The sequence below is a fragment of the Pseudorasbora parva genome, chromosome 8, assembly GCF_024679245.1.
Source record: "Pseudorasbora parva isolate DD20220531a chromosome 8, ASM2467924v1, whole genome shotgun sequence".
NCBI lineage: Eukaryota > Metazoa > Chordata > Actinopteri > Cypriniformes > Gobionidae > Pseudorasbora > Pseudorasbora parva.
This window is the reverse complement of record NC_090179.1, coordinates 36,203,360-36,229,649: the sequence shown is the minus strand read 5'-3', so window position 1 is coordinate 36,229,649 and position 26,290 is coordinate 36,203,360. Positions and strand designations below refer to the sequence as shown.

Sequence of the window (26,290 nt, the reverse complement as noted above, 5' to 3'; positions counted from 1 at the left end):
GCTGCATCTATGTCTACAAACTGATGCAATGTGTATTCTGGCACCTTTCTACCTTCTTGAGAAATGTGAGCTACAGTAGCTTGTCTGTTTGATCAGACAACAGAGGCCAGCCTTCGCTCCCCACGTGCATCAGTGAGCCTTGGCCGCCCATGACCCTGTTGCCGGTTCACCACTGTTCCTTCCTTGGACCACTTTTGATAGATACTGACCACTGCACAGGAACACCCCACAAGAGCTGCAGTTTTGGAGATGCTCTGACCGAGTTGTCTAGCCATCACAATGTGGCCCTTGTGAAACTCGCTCAAATCCTTACTCTTGCCCAATTTTCCTGCTTCTAAAACATCAACTTTGAGGACAAAATGTTCACTTGATGCCTAATATATCTCACCATCATAACAGGTGATGTGATGATGAGATATTCAGTGCTATTCACTTCACCTGTCCGTGGACATAATGTTATGCCTTCAGAAATAATTTTAATATACTGATTTGCTGTTTAAGAAACATTATTTCTTATCTTTCTTATTTCTAAGTGTCGTAAACAGTTGTTAGAACACAAATTTCAAACTAACTTTTAGGTCTCAACAGAGTTTTAAAGTAATGTTTCAGGGTTGGCCTGTCTTAACTGCACAGCTTTTCTCCTCTGGGGGACTTATGAGTCTCAAAAAAAGAAGAAAAACCCTCCCATACACCCGTACAGAGTCCAGAGAAAACCTCTGGCACAACATCAAAGTTGAGCACGTGTCTGCTTCACTTCCTCCCCCTTCATCTCTGGAGGAGATCAGCACATGGAGCCGCGTTGTGAGGGTAGTAATGAGATACAGCCCCCTTTCACTTATTGTTAAAACAAAGCAATAAAAAAACTGTGCAGACTTGGCACCCATCATGACTGTTTGGAGATGGAGAGAATAAAATAAAGGCTGGGACATTGTAAGCCATTTTAGCCAAACTGTAGCTGTAAAGACCTTTGAGGGTTTCTACACCTTTTCACCAATGCATTTCCATAACTTTTCCAGCGGTTTGTGATCACTGAATAAAGTTTTTTTAAATAATAATTTAATAGAGATTGGGCTCCACAAGAGCAGCTGATGCAATATTTCAGAGCTAAGTGCAACTAGAAAATCTATATTCACAATAGAAGTTTTCATTTGATAACTCCCTGTTATTCCCAAATCTAAACCATGGGAACAACATCATTTTATTTTATCTTATTGTGAACATACTGTCAGTTTAAATCAGATTATTTGTGTATTTGAATGCAATCTGGTCTAAATTATTACGTCCACACTGTCTCACAACTGTTCAGATCAGATTTAGCAAATCTGAAAGGCCAGAATCGCATTTTTTAAAAATGTTTCAGTGTGACCCCTCTCATGGGTTTATGTGACTTACTCCATGTAAAACAAAAATGTCAGATGCTCTGATATGAAACATGCTGAAAGTCGCTGCAGAAACAAGGTTGTGGTGTTGTAGAAAATGACAATATAACAGGAGACATATTTTGGAACCGGCGGAGAGATTCCAATCGGATACACAAATAATTGGATTTCGAGTGACAGTTTGAACGTAGCCAAAAACCATGCAGAATTCAATTCGAGTGGTCCGAGTCAGGGTATGTTTACAAGACAAGGATGTACTAAAAACAGACGACAACGTTGTCAAAGTGATCCCTGTTCACACGGCTCTGCGAAAATGACTAAAAAAGGCTGTATGCCATATATTATGCATGCCAGGCCAGTAATTGGTGATGTCGTTTTGTCAAGAAACACCTGTGAACACGTAACACACATATGAACCATAGACTGTAAAAAATATGGACGTAGTGTCCGTGACATCACCCATAAGATTCTGAAGCTTGCGTACACTAGGGTGTACAGTAGGGTCGAGCTGGCCGTTGCCATCTTGGCAGCGCGCCATCACGAGTCATGCCCGGATAACAGAAAATAGGCAAAGAGGCAGGATGTGGGCGGAGCTGAGGTGACGTGATGACTAATAGACTGCGGATAAATGGCTATCCACCTGTCACTCAAAGTGACCACATCCTTAAATATGCAGAACTTTAAGGCTTTATATAATGTAAAAAAAAATAGTTATAAAAAATTCACCCCCCTCACAGTTGTCCTAAAGGGCAAAATTAGCCCTTTTTGTATCAGGCTGTAAACATGTATTTTTCTGCTGTAAAGTTGGGCATTTTAACATGGGGCTCAATGAGATTCTGCTCCCTTCTGGAGCCTGTCCCTAGTGGCCAGTCGAGGAATTGTTTCTTCCGTATTGGCTTCAACAGAAACTGGGGGAGGTTGCCGCTTGATATGAACCAATAACATGCATACGCATGACGTCAATGTTTTTTTTTTGTTTTTTTTACAGATTTGCGTTTTTGTTTGTACATGGAGACAGGACAAGACAAAACCTTGATCTTTAAAACCCGTTTTCAAAAACTTGGGTTTTCAGGCCCCCCAAATGTGCTGGCCAAACCGCATAAAACATTTTTCAACCAGATCCTCAGACTGAAACAGATTTCCAGAAATCTGTTTTGAATAGGATTTTAAACCACATATGATGTAGCCCAAAAACATGATAAAAAAAGGATTTGTAAATCTTAATTTTTGCCATTCACACTTGTTCAGTATATGACTGCCTTCCAATCGGATATGCACAAGCATTGGATTTGGACTGACAGTCTGAACAAGGAAGTTAGTTGAGACTAAATTGGAGAATATGCCGTTCTTTTTCGGTCAACTGCAAGCCGTTTCTTCTACAAAAGCTTTGTGTTGCTGGTCTTGTGGGCGGCTCCTGCGGGATTGGTAAACGTGCGAGATGTCGGCTGTCACGAGAGACGCACTGAAAGCTCAGCTGGGTTTTTTCAGCAACATTTAAGAGACGACGCCTGATCAGAGCACACCTTGTAGACATTGTTTTATTTCAAGTGATATCTGACAAGCAATCCTCAAATCAACATATAAAACATCTGCACCATTTCTCGTCAAGCTTATGTCATGGCGCTTTAAAATAAATACTTCTCAAGAGGAAATAATACAGACATAGTATGCAAAATCCAAACCAGACAAAACAAAATGATTGAGCAAATGCCACAAAGGTGAAACATAAAAAGGGTCCATAAAACGTCAACGTACAGCCCCCCGAAACTCATCGTCAAAAAGAGTTGTAGAAAACATCTGAAGTACTTTGTAAAATACAGAATCTTAGCAAAAATGTCTTTTGTTTGTTTTGTTTTTTTCAGGTTTTCTCAAAATCATTGCAAAATATTAGCTGGTATAGCAAGATTAAATGTGAAGAAGAATGTGCTTTTGCATGTTTTTTTATTAGTATTCACATATAATATATAATAACTATCGACAAAGTCCTCCACTGGTCTGTATGGAGCAATGGCAGCCATATTGCACAAGGCTCATCTTCCTCAGGCACATGGAAGAACTCTCCTCTCATCCACACGCTGCTCTAACAGGCACGGGTAACCATGGCTACCAGCGCCACTCGAATATGACGCCCTCGCACTCGACGCGCTTTTGGGCGGCCGTCGCGAGTGCCCGCACTTTTCTATTCATCACCTGCCAGCGACCGACAGAGTAAGAAAAAGAACAGAAAGAGTCAACTGAGCATGTGAGACTGGAGTTCACATTCAAAATTCTCCTCTGTTTATGACACCGACGCAACAGGTTGCTCACATTTACTTTTTTTTTCACATATTAGAAAAAATTTGGTTCCTTTTGCTCGTCTGTCCGCCGCAAGCCCTCGCACGCTGGTTAAGAATACAGTTATACAGTACAAAAAAAACTGGTCCGCGTCATAGAACATGTGACCTGTGAATGCAACCCTCATAAACACCCACAGACTGAATGTAAACAATCTCTCGCATGGCTTTCGATCCCAACCGGAGCGCCGTTTCCCACTGTACAATAATGAAAAAAAAGCTTGCCACCATGCTTTAGCACCTCGGAATCTGTCCCAAACGTTGTCTAGTATTGAAAAACATAACGTATCTTCAAGCACTACTATGCACCGTTGTGTCGAAACAAGTCTCGAACCGCTAGAGCGAGTTAAGCTACATTTAGTTCACAGCTGTTGTTAGTTTACTTAAAACGAGTCAAACAAGAAATCAACGTTCTTTTGAGTTTTCGTCGTGTTCCTTATCAAGGACCGTTGCTGGACGAAAGTGTGTACACAAAAGGGTAAAAAGAGGGTTAGTGCGTGTACACCATCGTGTCGCAGAGCTCTCCGGAGAACATTCTCAAAGTGCAAAGGTTACGAATAGCCTTTCACAGTCCGCTTCGAGCGTTCACTTGACATTTGTGAGAGAAATAACATAATTCACGCTTTAAAAATAACATTTAACTTCAAATAAATGTTCTAGGCACTACTGAATGTCCAAAGGCGTTGCTGTAAATTGAGGAGGAGAGTGTTAGAAAGCAAATCCAAAACGTTTTAAAGTGATGATTTTGCGAAACACTTCTACATGTAGATACCTCAAAACCAGCCAAATAACCAAATAGACGTGCTCTGAGTCTTTCGGTAGAGTTTCTGAGAGGAAGAAGGGTCCATAAAGACAGTACGCCTCAAAAAACGTCCTCAGGCCATGATTTTTTGTGGGATCTCTATGGAAGCTTTGAGGAAGATGGAGTTGTCCCGGATGTAGTTTCTCTTCTTGATCTCCTCGTGCGAGATGAACTTAGGGTAGCCGAAACCCAGCGTGCTCTCGTCCAGCGAGTTCCGGGTGCTGCACGGTTTCTGGAAGTTCTTCCAGTTGGGATCAGGGTTGAAGGTCTCCGTGATATGCTGAGGTTTGGACAGCGACGGGTCGCTCTGGTCCAAAATCGAGAAGGTCACCTTGTAGGAGAAGGGCCATTCCAGCAGGTTGTCGTACTCGCCGGGCAGCACACGGATGTAGATGGACAGGTGCGAGCCCTCTCCGCTGCCGTTGCCGTTCAAGAACGCGGACACCTGGAGCTTGTAGCCGTAGCGGTGCGTGTAGAAAGGCGGGCTGAAGAACTCGTGATTGTTGCGGAGTTTGGCCTCCTGCAGCTTGCGCGAGTAGTCGGTCAGTTTCCAGATGAGAACGCCGTCGTGACTCACCGACAGCTCCTCCATTTCGCGTCTCAGCTCCATGATTTCCTGCCGCTGCCGCCCCACCAGATTACACATCATGGTTAGGTGGGATTTCGTGCTCTCCTCCAGGTGTCGTCCAATTGCCATCTTTGGGCACTATAAACCAGAGCATAGAACATTTACATAAGCTTAATGTGAATTTGAGTGCTGACTAAAATGTGCTCTTCTTGTTTTGATCTGCACAATGCTATCACTATAGATCTTGATCATCATTGTAAACCTCATTTAATTTGACACTAATTGATGTATCCGTATATTAATTCAAAAATATGTAAATAAATAACGTTTTCAAGCTTACAAAACTCAACAAGCACGTTTAAAAATGTTTATATAATTGATGTTTTCAAAAACTGTAGCTAAATAATACATAAATAGATCATTAATGCAACATTAAAAATGTTTAAATGTTTTATGATTAATTAAATAAAAACTGTTTAAAATATCTACTAATTTGTCAATTTGAAATGTGCTTATTTAAATGTTACATCTAACTAAAATTTGAAACACAAACTATATAAACAGATGTAATGTGTCCATTTATTTTTCCATTTGAAAAGTAATTTATTAATTCGTTATTTTACTGCAACATTTTCCTACAATTTTGAATGTATTAATGAACAAAAAATGTAAATATATCACTTTTTAAAACTAATTAATCATTTGAAATGTACCATTTAAGAATATAAAGCATTTACAATTACGTTTTTTGATTATTTGTCAATTTGAAAAGTGATTTATTAAAAAATTATTTTACCGTTACATTTAAACTAATTCAAGTACTTAAAATTTAATGTTCAATTTGGAATATGTTTATTTGTCCATTTGAAAATTGATTATTTCATTATTTTACTGTTACTATTTTTCAAGTTATTAATAAAAAAAAACATGTAAATAAATGATTTATTATTTTACTGTTATATTTCACAAAACGTATAAACATAATGAATTAAACAAAAACGTTTTAAATGTATTTTTCATTTGAAAATAGATTTATTTATATTTTATATATATATATTTTTTTTAATTAATAAATTGATAATTTCTTTAAAAAAAAAAAAAAACATTTTACTAGCACCGTTCCATTTTTGAAGATCTATATTCTGCAAGTAAAGACAGGAGGAGAACATGCCATAGTAAAGATGCTGACAGTGATGCCTGCAAAGTGCATTAAAACTTATTTCCCCAAACTCTCTTGATCTCAAAAACTAGCAAATATGATATCTCACAGCAGACAGCCCGTCCTTAAAAACAGGAACCAACTATAAGCTTCAAAGAAATGTTTTACTGACACAGACAGGTGTGGAGGAAGGAAAACTGCAAAGGGCAGTTACAGTGCAGGACTCACTCTGTGTTTGCAGCCAGCCTCCTTAAAGGGGCAAAGGATCAGCGCGCTGCCACAGCTCTCCTTCACGTGGTTCGCCAGATCCTCGCGTGCAATGTTTGGCGTGCCGCATTGATTAGGGCACTGCACAGGAAAGCGAGGGCAGTGGTACTGGTGGTTCTGAGGGATGAAAGGCAACAGTCAGCATTGACGTGAATCTGTAGGTTGTGCTGTGATTTCTTGAGCGATAACAGCTTGAGCACTGAAGCGTGAGAACTAAAATATGCATGGATTCATAAAATCATCATGAGATCATCTATAAGACTCGCTGTACTCGTGTTCCTGTAGCGTGACACCAGGAACACCAAAGTCATGGGTTCAGTTCACACACTGATAAACGTTTAGGCTTTGGATTGTTTAGGTTTTATGAGGAACATTGGCCAAATATTAGTCATAAAGTAAGAAATTATGCATCAAACACACGAAATGTGAATCCTCCTCCGTATGAGAAAATTAAAAGATTAGTTTTTCTGTTCCAAAAGCTATGAGTGCCTACAGAGGCAGTAGTTTAAGGCATCATATGCATTCACAACACAAAGCGCTGTGCAAAAAGGTAGGCGACTTAATTATGCCGCCTCCTAATATCCCTCATTTGAACAAATTCGGAGGCGGCATTAAATGTATCCATTTAAATGCAATGTGCTCAGTAAAGTCCAAGATGAAGGATAACACAAGGGAAATGTAAACATAAAAAAATTACGAATCCACACAAATATATACATTTTTCCTTTAAGACTGTAGAGTATCAAAATGTGATATTTCTGACATAAATTGTCATTACTAAAATGTAATTTAAAAAAACTCAAGGTTTGCTGTGCTTCTTTGTAAGGGCTAAATTTGTATGGTTTTGTATCAATGTGAATATAATAATAAAATATGATTATATTTATATTATTATTATTATTATTATTATTGCAAACATTTTTCACTAAACTATTACTGAATGACTGTAATATTTTGCAATAAAACAAATCAAGTAATTACAAAAAATATAATAATGAATTTATTTTACAGTACAAATCTAAAATTACAATTCTAATATTTATAGCTGTCTTAATTTCTTCATGTTCAAACGTTAAGCCATTGAGCTTTTATTTAGCCAGAAAACCACTTCTCTTTTGTTGACAGTAGCTAGTTTATAAGTGACACTAAAAACACCAGATCATGAGCTCCTCATGTGTAAAAGAAAAAAGTACCGCACATCACTCTGAAACAAGCTGCGCATATATTATTTATTTATATTTATTGGGCCGTTAGACATTGATATTTTGTAAATAAAGTGGTAAATTGTGTTTTTATGCACAAACAAAAGAACTTGCTTAAAGGGGGGGTGAAATGCTGTTTCATGCATACTGAGCTTTTTACACCTTTAAAGACTTGGATTCCCATCCTAAACATAGGCAAAGTTTCAAAAACTAATGTTGGACGTTTGATGGAGTATTTCTGTGTTAAAAATACTCCTTCCGGTTTCTCACAAGTTTCGGAGAGTTTTTTTCGAGTATGGGTCTACTTGACGTTAAATAGATCGGAAGGTCCTTGTATGGGCCGTACGGACTCTTCTCCCGGTAGGGTGTGCGCGCGCATGAATAGAGCGAGAGAGAGGAAACGCACGCCGTAAACAGTCTTTCAGATGCAGATCCAGTCGTCTGTGAACACTTATGTGGCGCCGCGCTTCTCTTTATTCCTATGGGTGACGTCGAGCGACTTCAACGCTTCAGCACAGCATTCCGGGAAGGCAGCGCTGCATTTGAACCGATTTGAACGCAGAAATGACAGGAAGCTTCACAACATCGTTTCACTCGCGTCTCAAAGTGGATTTACACGCCACTGCTGTCAGGACTTTACCAAATCATACCAAAGAAGTGTGTTTTTGACGGAGCAGTCCCAGCGATAAAGGTTCGGTCCTGCTTTGGAAGCAGCCGGTGAGTTGAACTTCTTCAAATGTCTCCGCTTTTGGCTACGGACGCATGAGTAAACATCAGTAAACGACACGATCGCGTGCTTCGCCATTCAAATGCGCTAACGGTTACTCCAATGTTGTTCTCTGTATAACGTTACAGTATTCTGACGTGCAAAACCATTTTGCTTGCTACTTCTAAGGTCTAGTCGCATACAATAGTCCATAAACCGAATCATGTCCTCATAAACTGAGAGTAAAGACACACAAATGTGGAGAGGCCACTAAATACAGTAACTTACATACCACAGAGACGGACGTCCTGATGTTGCTGTTTCTCCTGTTCAATTTATTTCTGCCTCAGATTTGATTCCGGATCATTATCTGTATTAGCTGAGATAGATGGGTTTCTCCACGCTTGAGGACGTCACCGCTTTGCGTGCTTGTCATTCTTTAGCTCCGCCCACACGATACGCCTCCAGGCGCTCGGTTTTTTTCCGGAAAGACTCGGTACAGCCTATATTTCTTTTATAAATATGATAAAACTAAAGACTTTTCGGAGATATGAAGGATGCAATACTACTCTATAGGTACTCAAGATTGACATGAGATTGACTGAAACTGAGTGTTTCACCCCCCCTTTAACTTTATAAAATCGAGGTTAAAGGGGGGGTGAAACACTCAGTTTCAGTCAATCTCATGTCAATCTTGAGTACCTATAGAGTAGTATTGCATCCTTCATATCTCCGAAAAGTCTTTAGTTTTATCATATTTATAAAAGAAATATGGGCTGTACCGAGTCTTTCCGGAAAAAACCGAGCGCCTGGAGGCGTATCGTGTGGGCGGAGCTAAAGAATGACAAGCGCGCAAAGCGGTGACGTCCTCAAGCGTGGAGAAACCCATCTATCTCAGCTAATACAGATAATGATCCACAATCAAATCTGAGGCTGAAATAAATTGAACAGGAGAAACGGCAACATCAGGATGTCCGTCTCTGTGGTATGTACTGTATTTAGGGGCCTTTGTGTGCAGTTTATGAGGACATGATTCGGTTTATGGACTATTGTATGTGACTAGTCCTTAGAGGTAGCAAGCAAAACGGTTTTGCACGTCAGAGTCAGAATAGTGTAACGTTATACAGAACAACAATGGAGTAACCGTTAGCGCATTTGAATGACGAAGCACGCGATCGTATCGTTTACTGATGTTTACTCATGCGACGGTAGCCAATAGCAGAGACATTTGAAGTTGATTTACTCACCGGCATCTTCCAAAGCAGGACCGCTCTGTCAAAAACACACTTCTTTGGTATGATTTGGTGAAGTCCTGTGACAGCAGTGACCGTGGAAATCCACTTTGCGACGCGACTGAAGCGATGCCTTGAAGCTTCCCGTCATTTCTGCGTTCAAATCGGTTCAAATGCAGCGCTGCCTTCCCGGAATGCTGTGCTGAAGCGTTGAAGTCGCTCGACGTCACCCATAGGAATAAAGTGGAGCGCGGCGCGACATAAGTGTTCACGGACGACTGGATCTGCACCTGAGAGACTGTTTACAGCGTGCATTTCCTCTCTCTCCCTCTAGTTACGCGCGCGCGCACCCTTCCGGGAGAAGAGCCCGTACAGCCCATACAAGGACCTTCCGCTCTATTTAACGTCAAGTAGACCCATACTCGAAAAAAACTCGCCGAAACTTGTGAGAAACCGGAAGGAGTATTTTTAACACAGAAATACTCCATCAAACGTCCAACATTAGTTTTTGAAACTTTGTCTATGTTTAGGATGGGAATCCAAGTCTTTAAAGGTGTAAAAAGCTCAGTATGCATGAAACAGCATTTCACCCCCCCTTTAAACTCACATGGATTACTTTAATGGTGTATTTACTACTTTTCTGGGGCTTGAAAGTGGTAGTAGCATAGGCTGTCAGTGGAAGGAGAGAAAGCTCTCAGATTTTATTAAAAAAAATTCATTAGTGTTTTGAAGATGAACGAAAGTAATGGTTTTGGAACGACTTGAGGGTGAGTGATGACAGAATTTTCATTTTTGGGTAAACTAACACTTTAATATGCTTAGTAGGCGATTATTCTTGTAGCTTAGCAAAATGCTAACATCAAAATTCAGAAAATCACTGCAAAGCACTATTTGTTTGATTTGCTTCAAACTCCATTTCGGTCACTTATGAAAATCCATGACAGATGTAGCGAGGCAGTGCGCTAGGTTTTGCAACAGAGCTAGTTTGTGTGTTAGCCTAGCTGCTGAATCTCACAGTGTTTTCAGGATGCATATCTCTGTGTGTGTGTGAACGCAGGTGTTATGAAAAGAAGCAAGGCCAGTCCAAGCTGTGGTTGGCACCAAACCTAGAATCTAGAATGAAAGCCAGCATTTATGTAGTCACAGGCCCACTGCCATCCCACCCTGTGGAGCCTCAAAACCCCTTTAATTCACCACTGAGCGGCTACTGTTCATTTAGTACCCTGCGTTGGATGTGCACACAGAAAATTCAACAAGTAAACACTATTTGTATCCATTTTTCCATCATACAGCTGAAGGCCGTCACAGTCTAAGTCAAAGCACTGTATGATTTGGGCATAGAGGTCTGCTGTGCCGTCTCTCACCTGGATGGTGTCGTAGACAAACTCTTTTCCGCAGTACTTGCAGGGCTGTGTGCGTTTGGGGCATTCTGTCATGGTGTGCTGGGATAATAGTCTCCTCATCATTCTTGCGCCACACTTGTTCTCGCAGTACACGCTCTCCTGCGGACAGATGCCCTGGTGGTTCTGAAGCAGGAGAAAGGAGATGGAGATGTGAGAGAAAGAAAATAGAAACTAGAAGTGCTTGCAAAGTAAACCAGTGTTGAAGATTTAGGTTAGTTTAGGTTCTGGATAAATGAAATGATCTGCTTTGTCGCTGTCGTGACACTCTTTTGTCTGCTGAACCATTAACACCCATCTCAATGGTTCCATGAAGAACCTTTAACATCCATAGAAAATGTCCATTGCACAACAGGTTGTTTATAGTGGAATTCTTCAGATTATTAAAAAGTTCTTCACACTTCATTCTTAAAGGGGGGGTGAAATGCTGTTACATGCATACTGAACTTTTTATACTGTTTAAGACTTGGATTCCCATCCTAAACATAGACAAAGTTTCAAAAACTAATGTTGGACGTTTGATGGAGTATTTCTGTTTTAAAAATACTCCTTCCGGTTTCTCACAAGTTTCGGAGAGTTTTTTTTGAGTATGGGTCGGTTTGACGTCGATAGAGCGGAAGGTCCTTGTATGGGCCGTACGGGCTCTTCACCCGGAAGGGTGCGTGTGACTAGAGCGAGAGAGCAAATGCACGCCCATAAACACTCGCTCAGCTGCCGATACACTCGTCCGTGAACACTTATGTCGTTATAGTCCGCGCCGCGCTCCACTTTATTTCTATGGGTGATGTCAAGCGACTTCAACATGTCTGCATAGCATTCCGGGAAGGCAGCGCTGCATTTGAACCGATCTGAACGCAGAAATGACGGGAAGCGGCTAAACATCGCTTCAGTCGCGTCACAAAAGTGGATCTTCACGGTCACTGCTGTCACAGGACTTCACCAAATCAACAGTTACGTTGAGAAGTGTGTTTTTAATGGAGCGGTGACAATAAACGTTCGCGGTTCGCGGTCCTGCTTTAGAAGCAGGCGGTGAGTAAAACTGCTTCAAATGTCTAACTTATGTTGTTGGCTATCGTCACGTAAGTAAACATCAGTAAACAACACGATCATGTATAACGTTAGTTAATTTATCAATGGAGCATGCGATCTATGGTGTGTGTTTAAATACATTTGTTTAGCTGACCAATATAGGTGTCAGTTTGTTTATTGTAAAACCACCCAAACATAAACCTAGGGGAGGTTCTCACAAAGCGTGCTTCGTCATTCAACGGTTACTCCATTGTTGTTCTATGTATAACGTTACACAATTCTGACGTGCAAAACCGTTTTGCTTGCTACTGCTAAGGTTTAGTCACATACAATAGTCCATAAACCGAATCATGTCCTCATAAACTGCGAGTAAACACACACACAAATGTTGACAGGCCACTAAATACAGTACATACCACAGAGACGGACGTCCTGCTGTTGTTGCTTCTCCTGTTCAATTTATTTCAGCCTCCGAATCTGATTCTGGATCATATCTGTATTAGTTGAATCTGATTTAGGTTAGCGTTTTCTTCTCCACGCTTGAGGACGTCACCGCTTTGTGCGCGCTCGTCATTCTTTAGCTCCGCCCACAGGATACGCCTCCAGGTGCTCGTTTTTTTCCGGAAAGACTCGGTACAGCCCATATTTCTTTTATAAATATAATGAAACTAAAGACTTTTCGGAGATATGAAGGATGCAATACTACGTTCTTAGTGTGAAGAATAATTGAATAATCTGATCCTTTTCCACTAAAAATAACCTTTTAGTGCAATGGAAATGTTCTATGGATGTTAAAGGTTCTTCATGGAACAATAAATGCTAATAAAGAACATTTATTTTTAGAGTGAAGAAAAAAATGGTTCTTTTAAGAACGGTTTCATGAAGGTTCTTTGTGAAACCCAAAATGTTCTTTAATGGCACATCTATGGAACCTTGATTTTTAAGAGTGTATAATCCAAAGGTAAAAAAAAGGTCTCTGGGAATCATACACATATTGAGTTTGTACATAGTCACAGAGAAAAACTGAGCATTATACAGTTGTGCATTAAACACCTCACTAACAGACTTGTGAGTTGATCGACTTGTGAGTTGATCCAAACACAAACTAACGCAAAATCATGCAATTCCCTGCTAGGAGACTAATGACAGATAACAAACATGTTTGAAATCTTCTGACTGGATGGATTCATAGTCTGAAGCCAAACAACATCTGTGTTTGTCTGTGCCCATCATACATTATGTGATTCTCTGCTCATCATACATTATACGATTCTTTGTGAAACTTCAGTCAACTACGACTGCACAAAATCTGCACACTGGCTGTGACATTAGGCAACTAGTGTAGACTCTCCCAAAAGTCACGTAGTGTATTCTAGCCTTAACTATAATGCTTGTGTAATATCATATCTGTCTTGCAAACAATTGAATGACACAAAGAGACAGACAAAATATCACCACTGGCTATAAAGTGGCAAATCCCAAATAAAATGGTTCTTTAATCATAAACTGTCACAATTTTGCAGCCTACCCACGAAACACAATAGAAATGTCCCCATAAAATGTAATTAAAAGGCTTAAATGCTTCTTTTATACATGGTGAGGTTTGTATTACATGTATAAAAATAGGAGTGGCACTATATTAGCAAACAACCCCGGGCCTTGTGCTACTACGATAGCAAGCTGCCAATTTGCTAATTACGAATTCTTAGAGTTCACACATTGCGAAATTACACACCATGGTGAGAACCACACAGGTCCATTTCTTCATGTAGCAATCCATATGATAGAGCACAAACTTACAGTAATCAAATAAGAAAGCTAGAACGCTAATGCATCCAAAAGGCTAATATTCCAAACAGGGATGAAGTTAGTGTCACCCTGGTTCCCTCAACATAGGCCAATAGGATTTTTCCACTGACATTTGGATTATTGTAGAAAATAAGCTCTGTGACCAACAAAGGTTTATAATTTTTTATACATTTTGTTGATCAAGATAATATTTGCAAATGACCATAAGTCTAAATGCAGTTCGGAGAAGAAAATAACTATTCCAATCTTCCAAAAAAAAAGTTGGAAAGTATGAGTTCAAGAATGAATAGATCGTGAGTATAAATGTGACAAGCTCCATAGTCCCATTTAGCCACTTGATAAGAAGTTAGAATGTGTTTTTTCCAGACACGGAAAAGCTTAAATTAGGCTACTAATGTATTCTGTCATAGTATAAAATGTGAAAATATTTTGCGCTTGTTTAAACCACAAAAACCCACTGACATCAGAACGACAGAACCGGACGTGCTAAAATGCTTGTTTACAGGTTTAAGGACTCTACAACCGGCCTGCAACACTCTATAACAATCTGTCTTGGACGTGGTTTGACCGCAGTACCTCATAGGCCTCTCCTGTGAACTCGCTCCCGCAGAACTCGCACTTGACCTTGCGCTTGGGGCAGTCGTGCTGCAGGTGTTCGGGCAGGTCTCTGCGCGTCAGCTTGACGGAGCAGCGGTTGGGACAGGGGATCACATTGAAGGCGCAGGTCGAGAAGTGGCTCTGGGAAAGAAACAGACAAGTATGATTTATAGTGATTTAAATTATAATGACACAACTTTTCATTTAGGGTGAAATATCTCTTTAACATAGCAATGGATTCAAATAAATCAATGCTAGCTAGCAGACAATAGAGGGTATGCATTAACCTCACTTTCCCGCCGGAACACGCCCCCTTAAGCCTAGTTCAGACTGCAGGATTTTCAAACTCGTCGGGTCACTGCTCTTTTCACACTGCATAACTATCTGGGGTATCATTCAGTCTCTGCTGTGTTCACACTGCACGATGGTTTGACGACAGAGGAGTTCACACTGCATGACTGAACAAGAGGAAGAATCGCCGACAACTCTCTCTCCAGTGCGCAAACTACGTTTCCCAAACACACGTGCGATGTGACAAGTAAACAACGCGAGATCACACGTGCGTCAGACCGGAGTTCTCGCGCGAGACTTTGAATTGTTATTAAAACTGATAAACTGCACAAAGTTTGCTTCAAATTGTATGTGCTCTGATTTGTGGAGAAAAAGAAAAAAGATTATGGCGGAAGAAATTGTTGGAGAGACAGAGGGAGCCAGGATTGTGTTCTGCAAAGACAGTTTGAGGTAAATAAACTATTTTGTAATGTGCTGTGGCTGGATGTGCAAATGTTTGGCCTTTGTTTCTGTTTGATAGAATTGTAAATATATCTATTAAAATACTGATATTCTGCTCTATAACTCCTCCCTAAACCTCCTGCTGCCCTGTATCTCACTCTCTCATTGGCTGTCGGCCCTCGCTGATGTAATTTTCTGTCAGAACGCAATTCACAGCATGCCAAATATCTCACCGGCGTCGGCGACAAAGATATTTGTGATTATTCACACTGCGTGATTGTCACTCGCGTGCACGAGCACCGATTTGCCTGTGATCTCGGGCATTTGTCGGCGATTTCACAAAACCTGTCTGCGACTCAAAATCGGGGCAAAAATTGGGCAGAGTGAACTAGGCTTTAGCTGAGACTGAGTGGCAGAAGAGCTGCTGCAGGACTGGATTTAATAGGGAAAAACGCGAGTAAAACAAACGGATATCAGTTTAAATTACAGCTTGGACTTAATATGGTGTTCCTTACAACTTACTAAAGATCCAGTGATCCATATATTAACTTGAAGCAAGGAATTGTGTTTCCTGACATTTATATGAGCCTGATTTCGATATATATAAATATTTACCACAATTTTGAGAGTGAATTCCACATTTATATGCGGATGGGCCTATGTATTGAAACGTGTATGTGGCTGTCAACAATGGAAAACAAAAGTTATATTCAAATTCTAAATATACTGTATTATAGGCCTAATCATTTATTTTTTACATCGCCTACACAGCAGCAAAGAGCCTTTAAAATCACTAAAATCTGTCATTCAATCAATGAACGCAATCTCACTACACAATGAACATAATGTCTACACTTTGTTAGAAAAGATTCGCGCATGTGCAGAACTCAGCTTTTCCCCCTAAAAGCGATCAGTAGGAGAAGCAACAGGTGGCAATGGTTTGAGTGAGAAGATTACATGCTTTCAAGTCCATCTACCTCGGTACAGAGGGGGGCATAGGGATGTCAATGGGGGGCTGGTTTTGTGTGTTTTTTGCAGCATTTACGCTGACAACTAATGTTGCCTCAGTCTTTTTACCACTCAGGGGGAGTAATCGCAGTCACTTCGGCTGACAGTGACGTCACGTGCATACCCTCTATACTGCCATAGCGAGTAGATGATATGTTAGGGGACTACTATTTTTACAAAGCATCAGAAAAAACGACTGGACAAAGAGAATGTGTCATAAAAGCATCATTACCTGTAGCTGTTTCATCTGGCCGGTCCAGCGGCAGCCCTCTTCACTGTGAATACAGCGGATGGCCAGCGCCAGTATCTGCTGCTCCAGCTCAGGGTCAGGATAGATCTATAACACACCATTCCACCAAGGACACATTAATCAACGCTACCTCCTCTCTTAAAACACACTCATATATTAACCACTCAAGGACAGGACAGAGGTCTGGATTTAAACGCTCACTTATTAACTATGGCACAGTATACGCCTGTGGTTTCTCCCACACTAAAAGGGATTGTCTGTTGATATCATTTCAGTTACAGTCATTCATAGGGATGGGTGTGAGTGCTTGTGTACTCGGAAATGACAGCAATGTAAAAATAACTGAAGTTTTTAACGTCACACCAATGAAATCATGTTTATCACATTGGGGCAAATTCCAATCAGAAGTGAGCATCCATATGCCCTACTCTAGCCCCAAATGGCACCCTAAACCCTTTTAATCTTTCTACAAGTCCGAACATTCGTGACATAACACCGCATTGACTGTCGAAGTGGAGAAGTGAGCAGTGCACATTGAGGGCGCATATCAACTGCAAAGGCAGAGTTCGCGAGCACCCTTCTGAATCCAAAAAAATCCTACTGTTTCATTAACCTTACAGACACGTGCACACGGCAGCCATTGTAAGTCCACAAGACCAAAAGTACATATTAAGTGTGCCAGTAGGGACAGGGCCTCAGTCCGAAGGGCAGAGCCCTTGGAGGGAGCAGGGCACTTGTGTGTCATAAGCCATTGGAATGCATTTGGTGAAGAGAGCAATGAAAGAGCCAGTCATTTCCTCATTAGCTCTACATAGATGTTACAACTACAAAGCTAGGCAGCGACAATAGGACTTATTACTCTACACTAATACAAATAAAAACAAAATATATGCTTTATGCATGTGTGCGTGTGTGTATGTTCCCAATCTGCTGTCAACTTTATAACTTAAGCATTAAACAAAGCATTAAGCATTTCTGAATTGGCAATTCGTTTTTTTTTTTAACAACAATTCCAGTGTCTTTAAAGTAGTACATATTTACATAAATTAAGAATCACTTGAAGCATATTGTGTATTTTAAACACATCGAAAATCGCATCTAGTTGACCATCATTCCAGAATAGTGAGCTAGCTGACTATCTATAGTGTGGTAAAAGTAGCTATACAATAAGATCATGTATGGCTGAAAACTGTTGCCATTTTAGCCTTTAAGCAGCCTTTATTGTCTACTTTATGCCTTTATTGTGAATGTGATTATAAACAATATGCTTTCATGTTGTGCTGCTATGTTTGCCAGTGATTCTATGATTTTCCGGGACCGGGAAATGACTGAAATGGTTATAGTGTTAAACTAACATTTTCCAAAGACGCACAAAAGTATGAACCTGGCGTCCTCCATTCTTTCCGACAACAAAGCACCTGAACACAACAAGTAGGAAACTTTCGATAGCATGTGAAGGCAGCATAAACCCTCTGTTCTTTCTGTTAATTGTACCGTGTTGTCTTTGTTAATGTGTGGAAAGTTAAAATAAAGACTGTTGCTTCAGATCTCTGTCATGCGTTCGGAAAGCCACACTGACAACTTGACAATACTAAGGTTCCAAATCCACATATTTTATGCAGATTTGATCAGATTAAAGAAATTAAAAAATATGTATAATAATGGTAAATAATAAAATACAACAAATTGCAATAATAAAATAAAGTAATCAATAAAGTTAGCTTAGAATTTAGATTTTCATTTCTATAAGTCATAATATTGTTCACTTGGGAAAGGATTTATTAAATTCACAACAAATTTTTGTAATTCCAACACAATTTGAGCCAGCGTGGGGGAAATTCACAAATAATGATTTGTTTATTGTTCCTGTTGTTTTAGCACTTTATTTAGTAATTATTCAAATTAGGTAAAGAAATTCATATACCCACAAAATTTGTGATGAATGAGGTGCTGGACTGCATTCCACATACCTAAATTGGCTCTGAACACTGATAAATTCAAGTTATACGTCTGGTTATAATGCTCTTCTCCATCAGTAAACACAATGAATAACTGTGTAATGTGTACAAACATCTTTTAAGTGAAATTTCATACAATAATCTTTGATGAGCCTAAAGAATAATGACCATCTAGATTGTTCTTTCGTAGTCATACATAGTCTGTTTTGCATTGATGCTTTTATATCGTTTATCTACATAAATAACAATGATGCAACACCATGAAAAAAAATGCGTTTGAACGGATTTTGAGAGAGAAAAATGTTTTGTCAAAAACACAAATGCACTGCTGCACGATCAAATTAAATTTCACGGAGATGGATGGCCTCAACTAGAGCCCCGTGAAACGAGCGTGTACACGTGCGGCTGTGTGTACGTCGCATCCAGCGGCTATTGCATCTTCCCTTCAGCCATAAAGTCGATGAAGGATGAGACGGCACTCCATCCAATCAGCCCAAATCCGCTGCCGGCAGGATTTACATACACACACAGATCTGCTGTGTTACAGCAGCACGTGAGGCAGCACTGAAGACGTGACCGTTTGCCACCCATGTCATCCCATACGGAGCCGCCCCCCCTCACCCTCTCAACCACACACACACAAATTAATTTCCATTGACAGATTTTCTGGCAAACTAAGATAAAATCTTCCAACTGTGCCATCCCGTCATACACACAACGTGTCGACGACTGAGAATTTTTGGAAGATTCATAGATTAAAAAGGAATAAATAAATATCCATAACACATATAAGGCAAATCATCAGTTTGAAAATAATTATTAGCAAGTCCTCAATCCTCAATCGCTTTATCAAGGTATATCAGGTGGCGGATCAATGTCTGTACTCCCATTGGTTGTTGCGGAACTGTGTTGCTTCACAGTTAACCATGATCAAATCCCTCAAATACATTTTTATGCAAATTCTAGGATATTTCATTTCAATTCTGTAAGGAAAATAAAATATTTATAAATAAATAAATATTTTTTTTGCGCTGCTTTTCCCAGAAATGGGAATAACACTACCATTCACAAGTTTGGAGTTGGTAAGATTTAAGATGTTTTTGAAATAAGTCATTTATTCTTACCAATGCTGCATTTATTGGAACAAAATAACAGTAAAAAAAATGTAATACTGTGAAATGTTATTACATAAAAATATTTCCTAAAACGTAATGTATTTCTGTGATGCAAAGCTGAATTTTCAGCATCATTACTCCAGTCTTCAGTCACATGATTCTTAAGAAATCTGATTTGCTGGAAGAAACTTCTTATTATTATCAATGTTGAAAATATGTTACCTAATATTTTTGTTGTTACTGGGATTTCTATTTGATGAACAGCAAGTTCAAAAGAACCGCATTTATTTGAAACGTTGAAATGTTTCTAACAATTTAATGCATCTTTGCTGAACAAAAGTCTAAATGGACTGACCCCAAACTTTTCAATGGTAGTGTATACGTAGGTTTGACAGAGTAGGTATACCAAATGAGACATGAGACGTGGGGTGAACCCCACCTCAAACACACAAAGACAGCCACTGAACAAAAGCCCTGCGGAGGTGGATGTGTAATCTGTGGGCGACTGGGCGGCTGTCAGGTCTTTAAAAATTACTGCTTGTGCAATAATTGTGTGTGTGTTCAGGCCTCATGAGCATCAGACACCCCTCCTGCAGCACTCCAGGCTTTCCAGGATGAGTAGAGTTATCCCCTGACTTCATGCAAATCACAGTTTCAACGGATTAGTGCACTAAAGCTCTTTCCAACACAGGACAGGTTTAACTTCGTGCATGTGCCCTTCCAAAAGCGTGTCAAACGCACTGCATGAGAAGATGACTCAGATGTTAGAAGAGTTTGCTCCAAAAAAACCCCACAGTAATAGTGCTGAAAGTTGGGTAAATGGAAGGTGACTTTATAATAATAATAATAATAATATATATATATATGATTTTTTTTACATCAGCAACAAAAGATTTGAAAAAGCATTTTGTGTACGATTGGGCATTTCATCACTGGCAGTCAATTTTGAGCTCTCAACCCATCAAAAGAAAATCCCTGTTTTAGAGTAGCTTTAAAATCACTGTTGTTAAATTTAACGTACAGTATGTTGACCATCTGCGGGACTCTGAGAACTCGTAATCTCACTCTCTGGGGCACCACATGAGAAAAACGACTCTTTTTAAAGAGTGCAGACTCTTCTCAGCTCGACTGGATTAATTAACTAAAGAGTAAAATGAAAAATTAGCCAATACTTTAATTAAAGATTTGGTGAAATGAATGTGGTGTGTTGTAAATTAACTAAACTGCAGAAGAAAATTACCTAACTGAAATATTTTGTGAAAGGAAATGCTTACAGGGGGGCTACTGTATTAATATGTAACACCTCCATGAAGAGATTAACCCTTAATCACTTTTTAAATGCTCTTTTATAAACAATTTTATTAAAAAAATTAACAATGCACAGCATCTGTTTTTTACCCTTCCTCTAATCCTTTGGGTTGATCATGACCATGATCATGCTACTTTTTATTTTTAGATTTTTTTTTCCTCCATTCTAGTTCTAGAAAGAAAACATTTTTGGACTTTTATGGACATTACGATGTGCATTTATGTCCAAATAATCATGTTATTCACTGATTCTGAAGAAGGAAACGTTAAGAAGCATTAAGAGCTAGGGCTGGGCGATAAGGAGCAAAAAATATATCTCGATATATTTTGCTATATCTCGATATACGATATATATCTCGATATCTTTACAGGAAAAATAACCCCCTAAAAACTACGGCAAAAACAAATATGCCAAATACCACAAATTCTTTTCTTTTTTTATTGAAGTGCAAAGAGGTAGTCAGTTCATGTAGGAACAAAGTGCTTTTGCGACATTTAAAAAAAAACTCCCTGATTACATAAATAATAATAATTTAACTGTAAAAGAAAATAAATAATATTGCCTTCTTTTCATTTATTTCATGCTTTCAAAAGATGAATCAAAGACTCCCTTCTTTACACTTAACAGTAAAACAGTAAGCATTTTGCAGAAAGATGGGGGCATGACTGAGATGTAAATAAACTGATTTTGTTATAACACCATTTCCTGTTAAATTTGTATCAAAATTCAAACAGTGATGTTTGTCATGAGTTTGACAAAATTCAAACTCATCATGAGGATCATGTAGGCTACACATGAGCTGAATTTCACTTCTTTTCCAGTTACAGAACGAAATATGAATGTCAGAAGGTAGGCTATATGATAATATGATACAGTACAACTTACAGAAGAGCATCACGTGTCTCAGGACACCCGGGATGTCGCGTTTTTCCCTCTTGGTTAAAACGTGAATAGACCTGTTCATCATAATCCCGTGATAAAGCTGACAAAATAATCATAGCAATGATATTGCAATACTTTTTAAATGTTTTCAAATGATATGCGATCATTTTGACATTTTAACCGAAAACCATGCGATCAGTTAGACACAAATCATAAACTGGCATGATTGCGACCGCGTCTCGCACCAGTGTCAATCACCTGACTGTGGGTGAAACTTGCGCTTTGAACTATGATGAACATTAATATTTCTTTATGAATTTTAGCAAGCAGTTGTGTTAGAAGGAAAACATAGTCTCTTAACTGAGTCCTGAACAACGCGCGCGCTTCTCAACATGATAACTAATCCTCACCTGGTTGCGGACGCCGCCGTGTGCACTGAGACGACACGCGAGGGGAGGGGGAACAAAAGCAATGAGGCGGGAGGCGCGCGAGCGGGAGCGAGCACAGCACAGGGAAGGCAAACAAGCAAAGTGGCGGAATCAGAATTAAATATAAAATATATCGATATATACGATATGTCCAAATCCATATCGAGTTGAAAAAATATCTCGATATATTTTAAATATCGAGATATCGCCCACCCCTATTAAGAGCCAGGGAGTGAACACTTTTTGAATTTGAAGATCAAGGTCAATTGTACTTAATTTGTCTCCCTTAATCATCTTCTGTTGCTTCCGAAGGGCAATACTAAATGAAAAAAAAAAAATATATATATATATTTAAAGAAAAACGTGGTCACCTTCATCCTGTTCAAAAGTTTTCACCCCCTCGGGATCTCAATGCATTGTTTCCTTCTGGTGCATCGGTGAAACTTTTTTTAATAGTTGTGTTTAAGTCCCTCAATTGTCCTCAGTGTGAAAAGATTTATCTCAAAATTATAGTCACAGCTGGAAAGGGTTCAAATATGTAAAAGATGCTGGAAAGCTGAACATTTTTGGAAACTGGAGGATTTTTCTGAAGAACATTAGGTAGTTTAAAGGGATAGTTCACCCAAAAATGAAAATGTTATGTTTATCTGCTCACCCCCGGGGCATCCTTTGTGTTTGGTTCTTCAGTAGAACACAAATGAAGATTTTTAACTCCAACCGTTGCTCGTATAATGCATGTCAATGGGGTCTAATAAGAATTAGACCCCATTGACATGCATTATACGAGCAATAGTTGGAGTTAAAAATCTTAGTTTGTGTTCTAATATTAAGTATTAAGTAATCATTTTTATAAATCCATCTATTTTTCTTGTGGAGTATATGTAAACATCTTATTCAGGACAGTACTAAATAAAAAATAACATGCATTTTGTATGAGCCCTCTTATTTCCACAAATTCTGCAAGGGGTGTGCAGAAAAACCAAACTGCGCATTAAAGCAGCATACAATCTATTCTGTCATATTCCAAGCCAATCTGTGTCATCTGCATTTCTTCATTCTTTTCTTTCCTTTCCACATTCCCAGGGAAATGAGTGGCCTGTGGTAGTTCATTAGTGTGATTACTCGGGTGGTTTGAGAAGCGTGGACGAGGGGTGAGCGCCAGGGGCAGTCACTGACTCACAAACATTGCCTGCTACTGTTGCCGCATAAGCATTTCGTACACTCTTGCAGAGCCCCTTGTGAAAAGTTGTACAGAACGAGACCCCTTTAACTCCACTGTATAGTGCAGGGATGTAAATGACTGTGAGAGATTGAACTGTAATCTGTTCTAGAGCAGAATGCATGAGAGATTAGCGCTGAGTGCATTACTACCTTGGCGTAATCCAGTGGAAGCTGGTCCTCAGGGCACTTGAAGACCCCCTCACTGCAAACAGAAGAAAAGAACGATACAATTTTAACTTCACTGAACTAATCAGACACTAATATTTGATTCAGTTCAGGGTTGATACAGTGTAAAAGCAGATGAAATTAAATTGTGAGGGGAAACTAGATTTTCTGAAGAAAACAGTAATACATAAAAGTATAACATATTTTCTTTGAATACATATAAGTGTGCACATCTAGGGCTGGGCGATATGGCCCAAAAAAATTATCACGATATAATTTAGCATATCAGTCGATATCGATAAATATCACGATAAATGTAAAATGTTTATTTCTTTAAAGTTTAAAGGCATATTTTTGCTCCTGAGTGAAATATGTAGAAAACAAACAGTTAGCTGTGGTTTTAAACTATCCTTTATTGTCAAAACATGACAAACACTTCCCAAACAAGCGAACAATTTATTTAAACTGAGGTAGATTTATTTATTAAAATCTTAACTGTGGCCAGCATTTTTTTACTCAACACTATATATCAATAATATATCATTATACAGGGCTTGACATTAAGCATGTTCATGTGCTTGTCCTTCGAACAAGTATATCGTTCAAGCTTGTCCAAGTAAAAAATTAGCTTGTCTGGAAAAGTGTGTTTGTGTGTTGTAAATATAATTTATTCTGAAGCAATATTCTCACCAGTGTTCACTCAGCTTTGACATATTTAAATCTGCATCATTTGAAATTTGTGATATTTTCACCTTTTATAAAGGGCATTTTCCCTTAATCTTATTAAATATAGGCTAAGCTTCATGTTTCATTTTATATTTGTAATTTTGATCAATACATTTAATTAAAATAAAACACTATAAGGGCTGTTACCAATCAAATTAAATAATTTACACTGAAAAATTACAACAGCATTAAATAATGTTTTGAGATTTGTATTTTTCAATAGACAAATAAGACATGTTGGAAAGTATGTTTAAAGATCAAATTAAACCACCAGTAGGTGGCAGCAGGTGGCCGTCTTAATGAGCGAGTCATTGAGTCGTTCATTCAAACGATTCATTCAAACAGTGAATCGTTCATTTACCCACGTTGCTGTGAGACGCGTTGCGGTTCTGCTGTGAACGATTTTCGCAGCTTAAATAGAACAAAAACGCTCGATATTGCATCATATATATTTAATTGTGTAAGTAAAACACTAAAAACGCAAACGGTCCAAAAAAAAAAGCGTTTTAAGAAACATTTTGAGGCCCCTTCTCTTGCCTCACAGTGGATTGGTCCACCGTGCATCTCACCGACACACACACACAAACACACCTCACCGACAGTGGGCTGGTCGGGAGAGAGAAAAGTTCAGTATTTGTGGATCTCCAGTAAGGGCTGTCTAGTCTATTTTATTCATTTTAAACACCAGATGACATTATTTCTCTTTTGATACAGGCGATGCGGAGTCATTAATACATCACCAAAGACAAACAATTATGATAGCAATGTACAAGTCCGATGTTTTAGTGATTATAGTTTGGTAACGTTAGCCTGTTGTAAATAAGTCACCCACTACAGCTAACAAGGTAATAAGCCGGTGTGTGAATGTAGTTAATGTAGATTCACCGCTGTGTTGGGCTGCATGTTATATGGAAGGACTTTGAAGAAACACGATAATTTAATAATTAAATTCCGTGTGGTGAACGTGAACCTATGATAAGCAGTCCACGCACGTCGCTCTGTTTTATTTCGGATGGGATCGCTAAAATATCTCCAAACCACTGAAGTTGAGCGAACTAACTTGTCAACGATATCTGTGTCCCCCGAGCTGGCCGTGAGCGCTGCATTTTCTTCACTATTGCTCATTTTTATCGCTCCACTTATCTCCGATCCTCCAAGCCTGTCAGCCACAGACTGTAAACATTACCGCGTGCAGCACGCAGACGCCCGGTCTGCAATACGCATGCGCAGCATTACGCATAGCGCGTAAGCATTATATCGAGAATTTATCGACCTGTTGTTATCGTTTTATCGAGGAAAATTATATCGTGATAATTATCGTTATCGTTTTATCGCCCAGCCCTATGCACATCTTAAACATCCTTTTCAACAAGTTTTAAAAATATGTCCTTCCATATGAATGCATGTTTTGGGGACATTTCGCATCCTGAATAAACAGGTCAAATGATCGATATCTGAAGAGACTTATTGACCTTGACACAGTCATGACAGTCTGTAGGGGTCCCTCTGCGATGTCATTTATGTCTCTGTGAGACATAATAATACAAAATTGTTAAACTTCATTTTAAAAAGTTGTATTCTTTTTTACTTTATTTTTTTTATTATTGTGAAATCAGGATAGGTGAATCATCCTGATTTTTATTTAATTTTATGCCTAAAAAAAATACCAGAATTAATCATTTGCATTGAGAATATATAAGCACTCAAAACTTACAGCCATTCAAAACTTAATGGATCAATGATTTATGACATCACTTTGCACTTTATCTGATTTTCTGTCCAATCAAATAGAGACAGAGCGTATTTAGGCCACGCCCACAATGGGGGGGGGGCAATCTAACGCTCTCCACAAACTTTGTATTGCGTGAAGCGAAGTCTTTTCTTACTTATAACAAAAGACAGAACAATGTCTGAAAGCTGATATGTGACAATGTGTACAGCAAACAAAATAAAATCATAACTGAGTTTTTATAAGCTGTCGACCCCAAAAAACGAGCGTTTTAGGTAGACAAA

The 26,290-nt window shown here is 39.1% G+C and overlaps 1 protein-coding gene across 1 annotated transcript in view; it reads right to left on the bottom strand.

The window, feature by feature from the left end:
* Window positions 1-2,891: 2,891 nt before the first annotated feature.
* Window positions 2,892-26,290, bottom strand: part of traf4a (tnf receptor-associated factor 4a) — a 54,947-nt gene continuing 31,548 nt past the window's right edge. The window contains exons 2-7 of the mRNA XM_067451075.1: window positions 23,537-23,588; window positions 16,456-16,560; window positions 14,463-14,624; window positions 11,013-11,174; window positions 6,470-6,625; window positions 2,892-5,220 (exon numbers count right to left, since the gene is read on the bottom strand). Coding sequence (XP_067307176.1) covers window positions 4,588-5,220; window positions 6,470-6,625; window positions 11,013-11,174; window positions 14,463-14,624; window positions 16,456-16,560; window positions 23,537-23,588 — 1,270 coding nt within the window. The 3' untranslated portion in view covers window positions 2,892-4,587. The remainder of the gene's footprint in view (window positions 5,221-6,469; window positions 6,626-11,012; window positions 11,175-14,462; window positions 14,625-16,455; window positions 16,561-23,536; window positions 23,589-26,290) is intronic.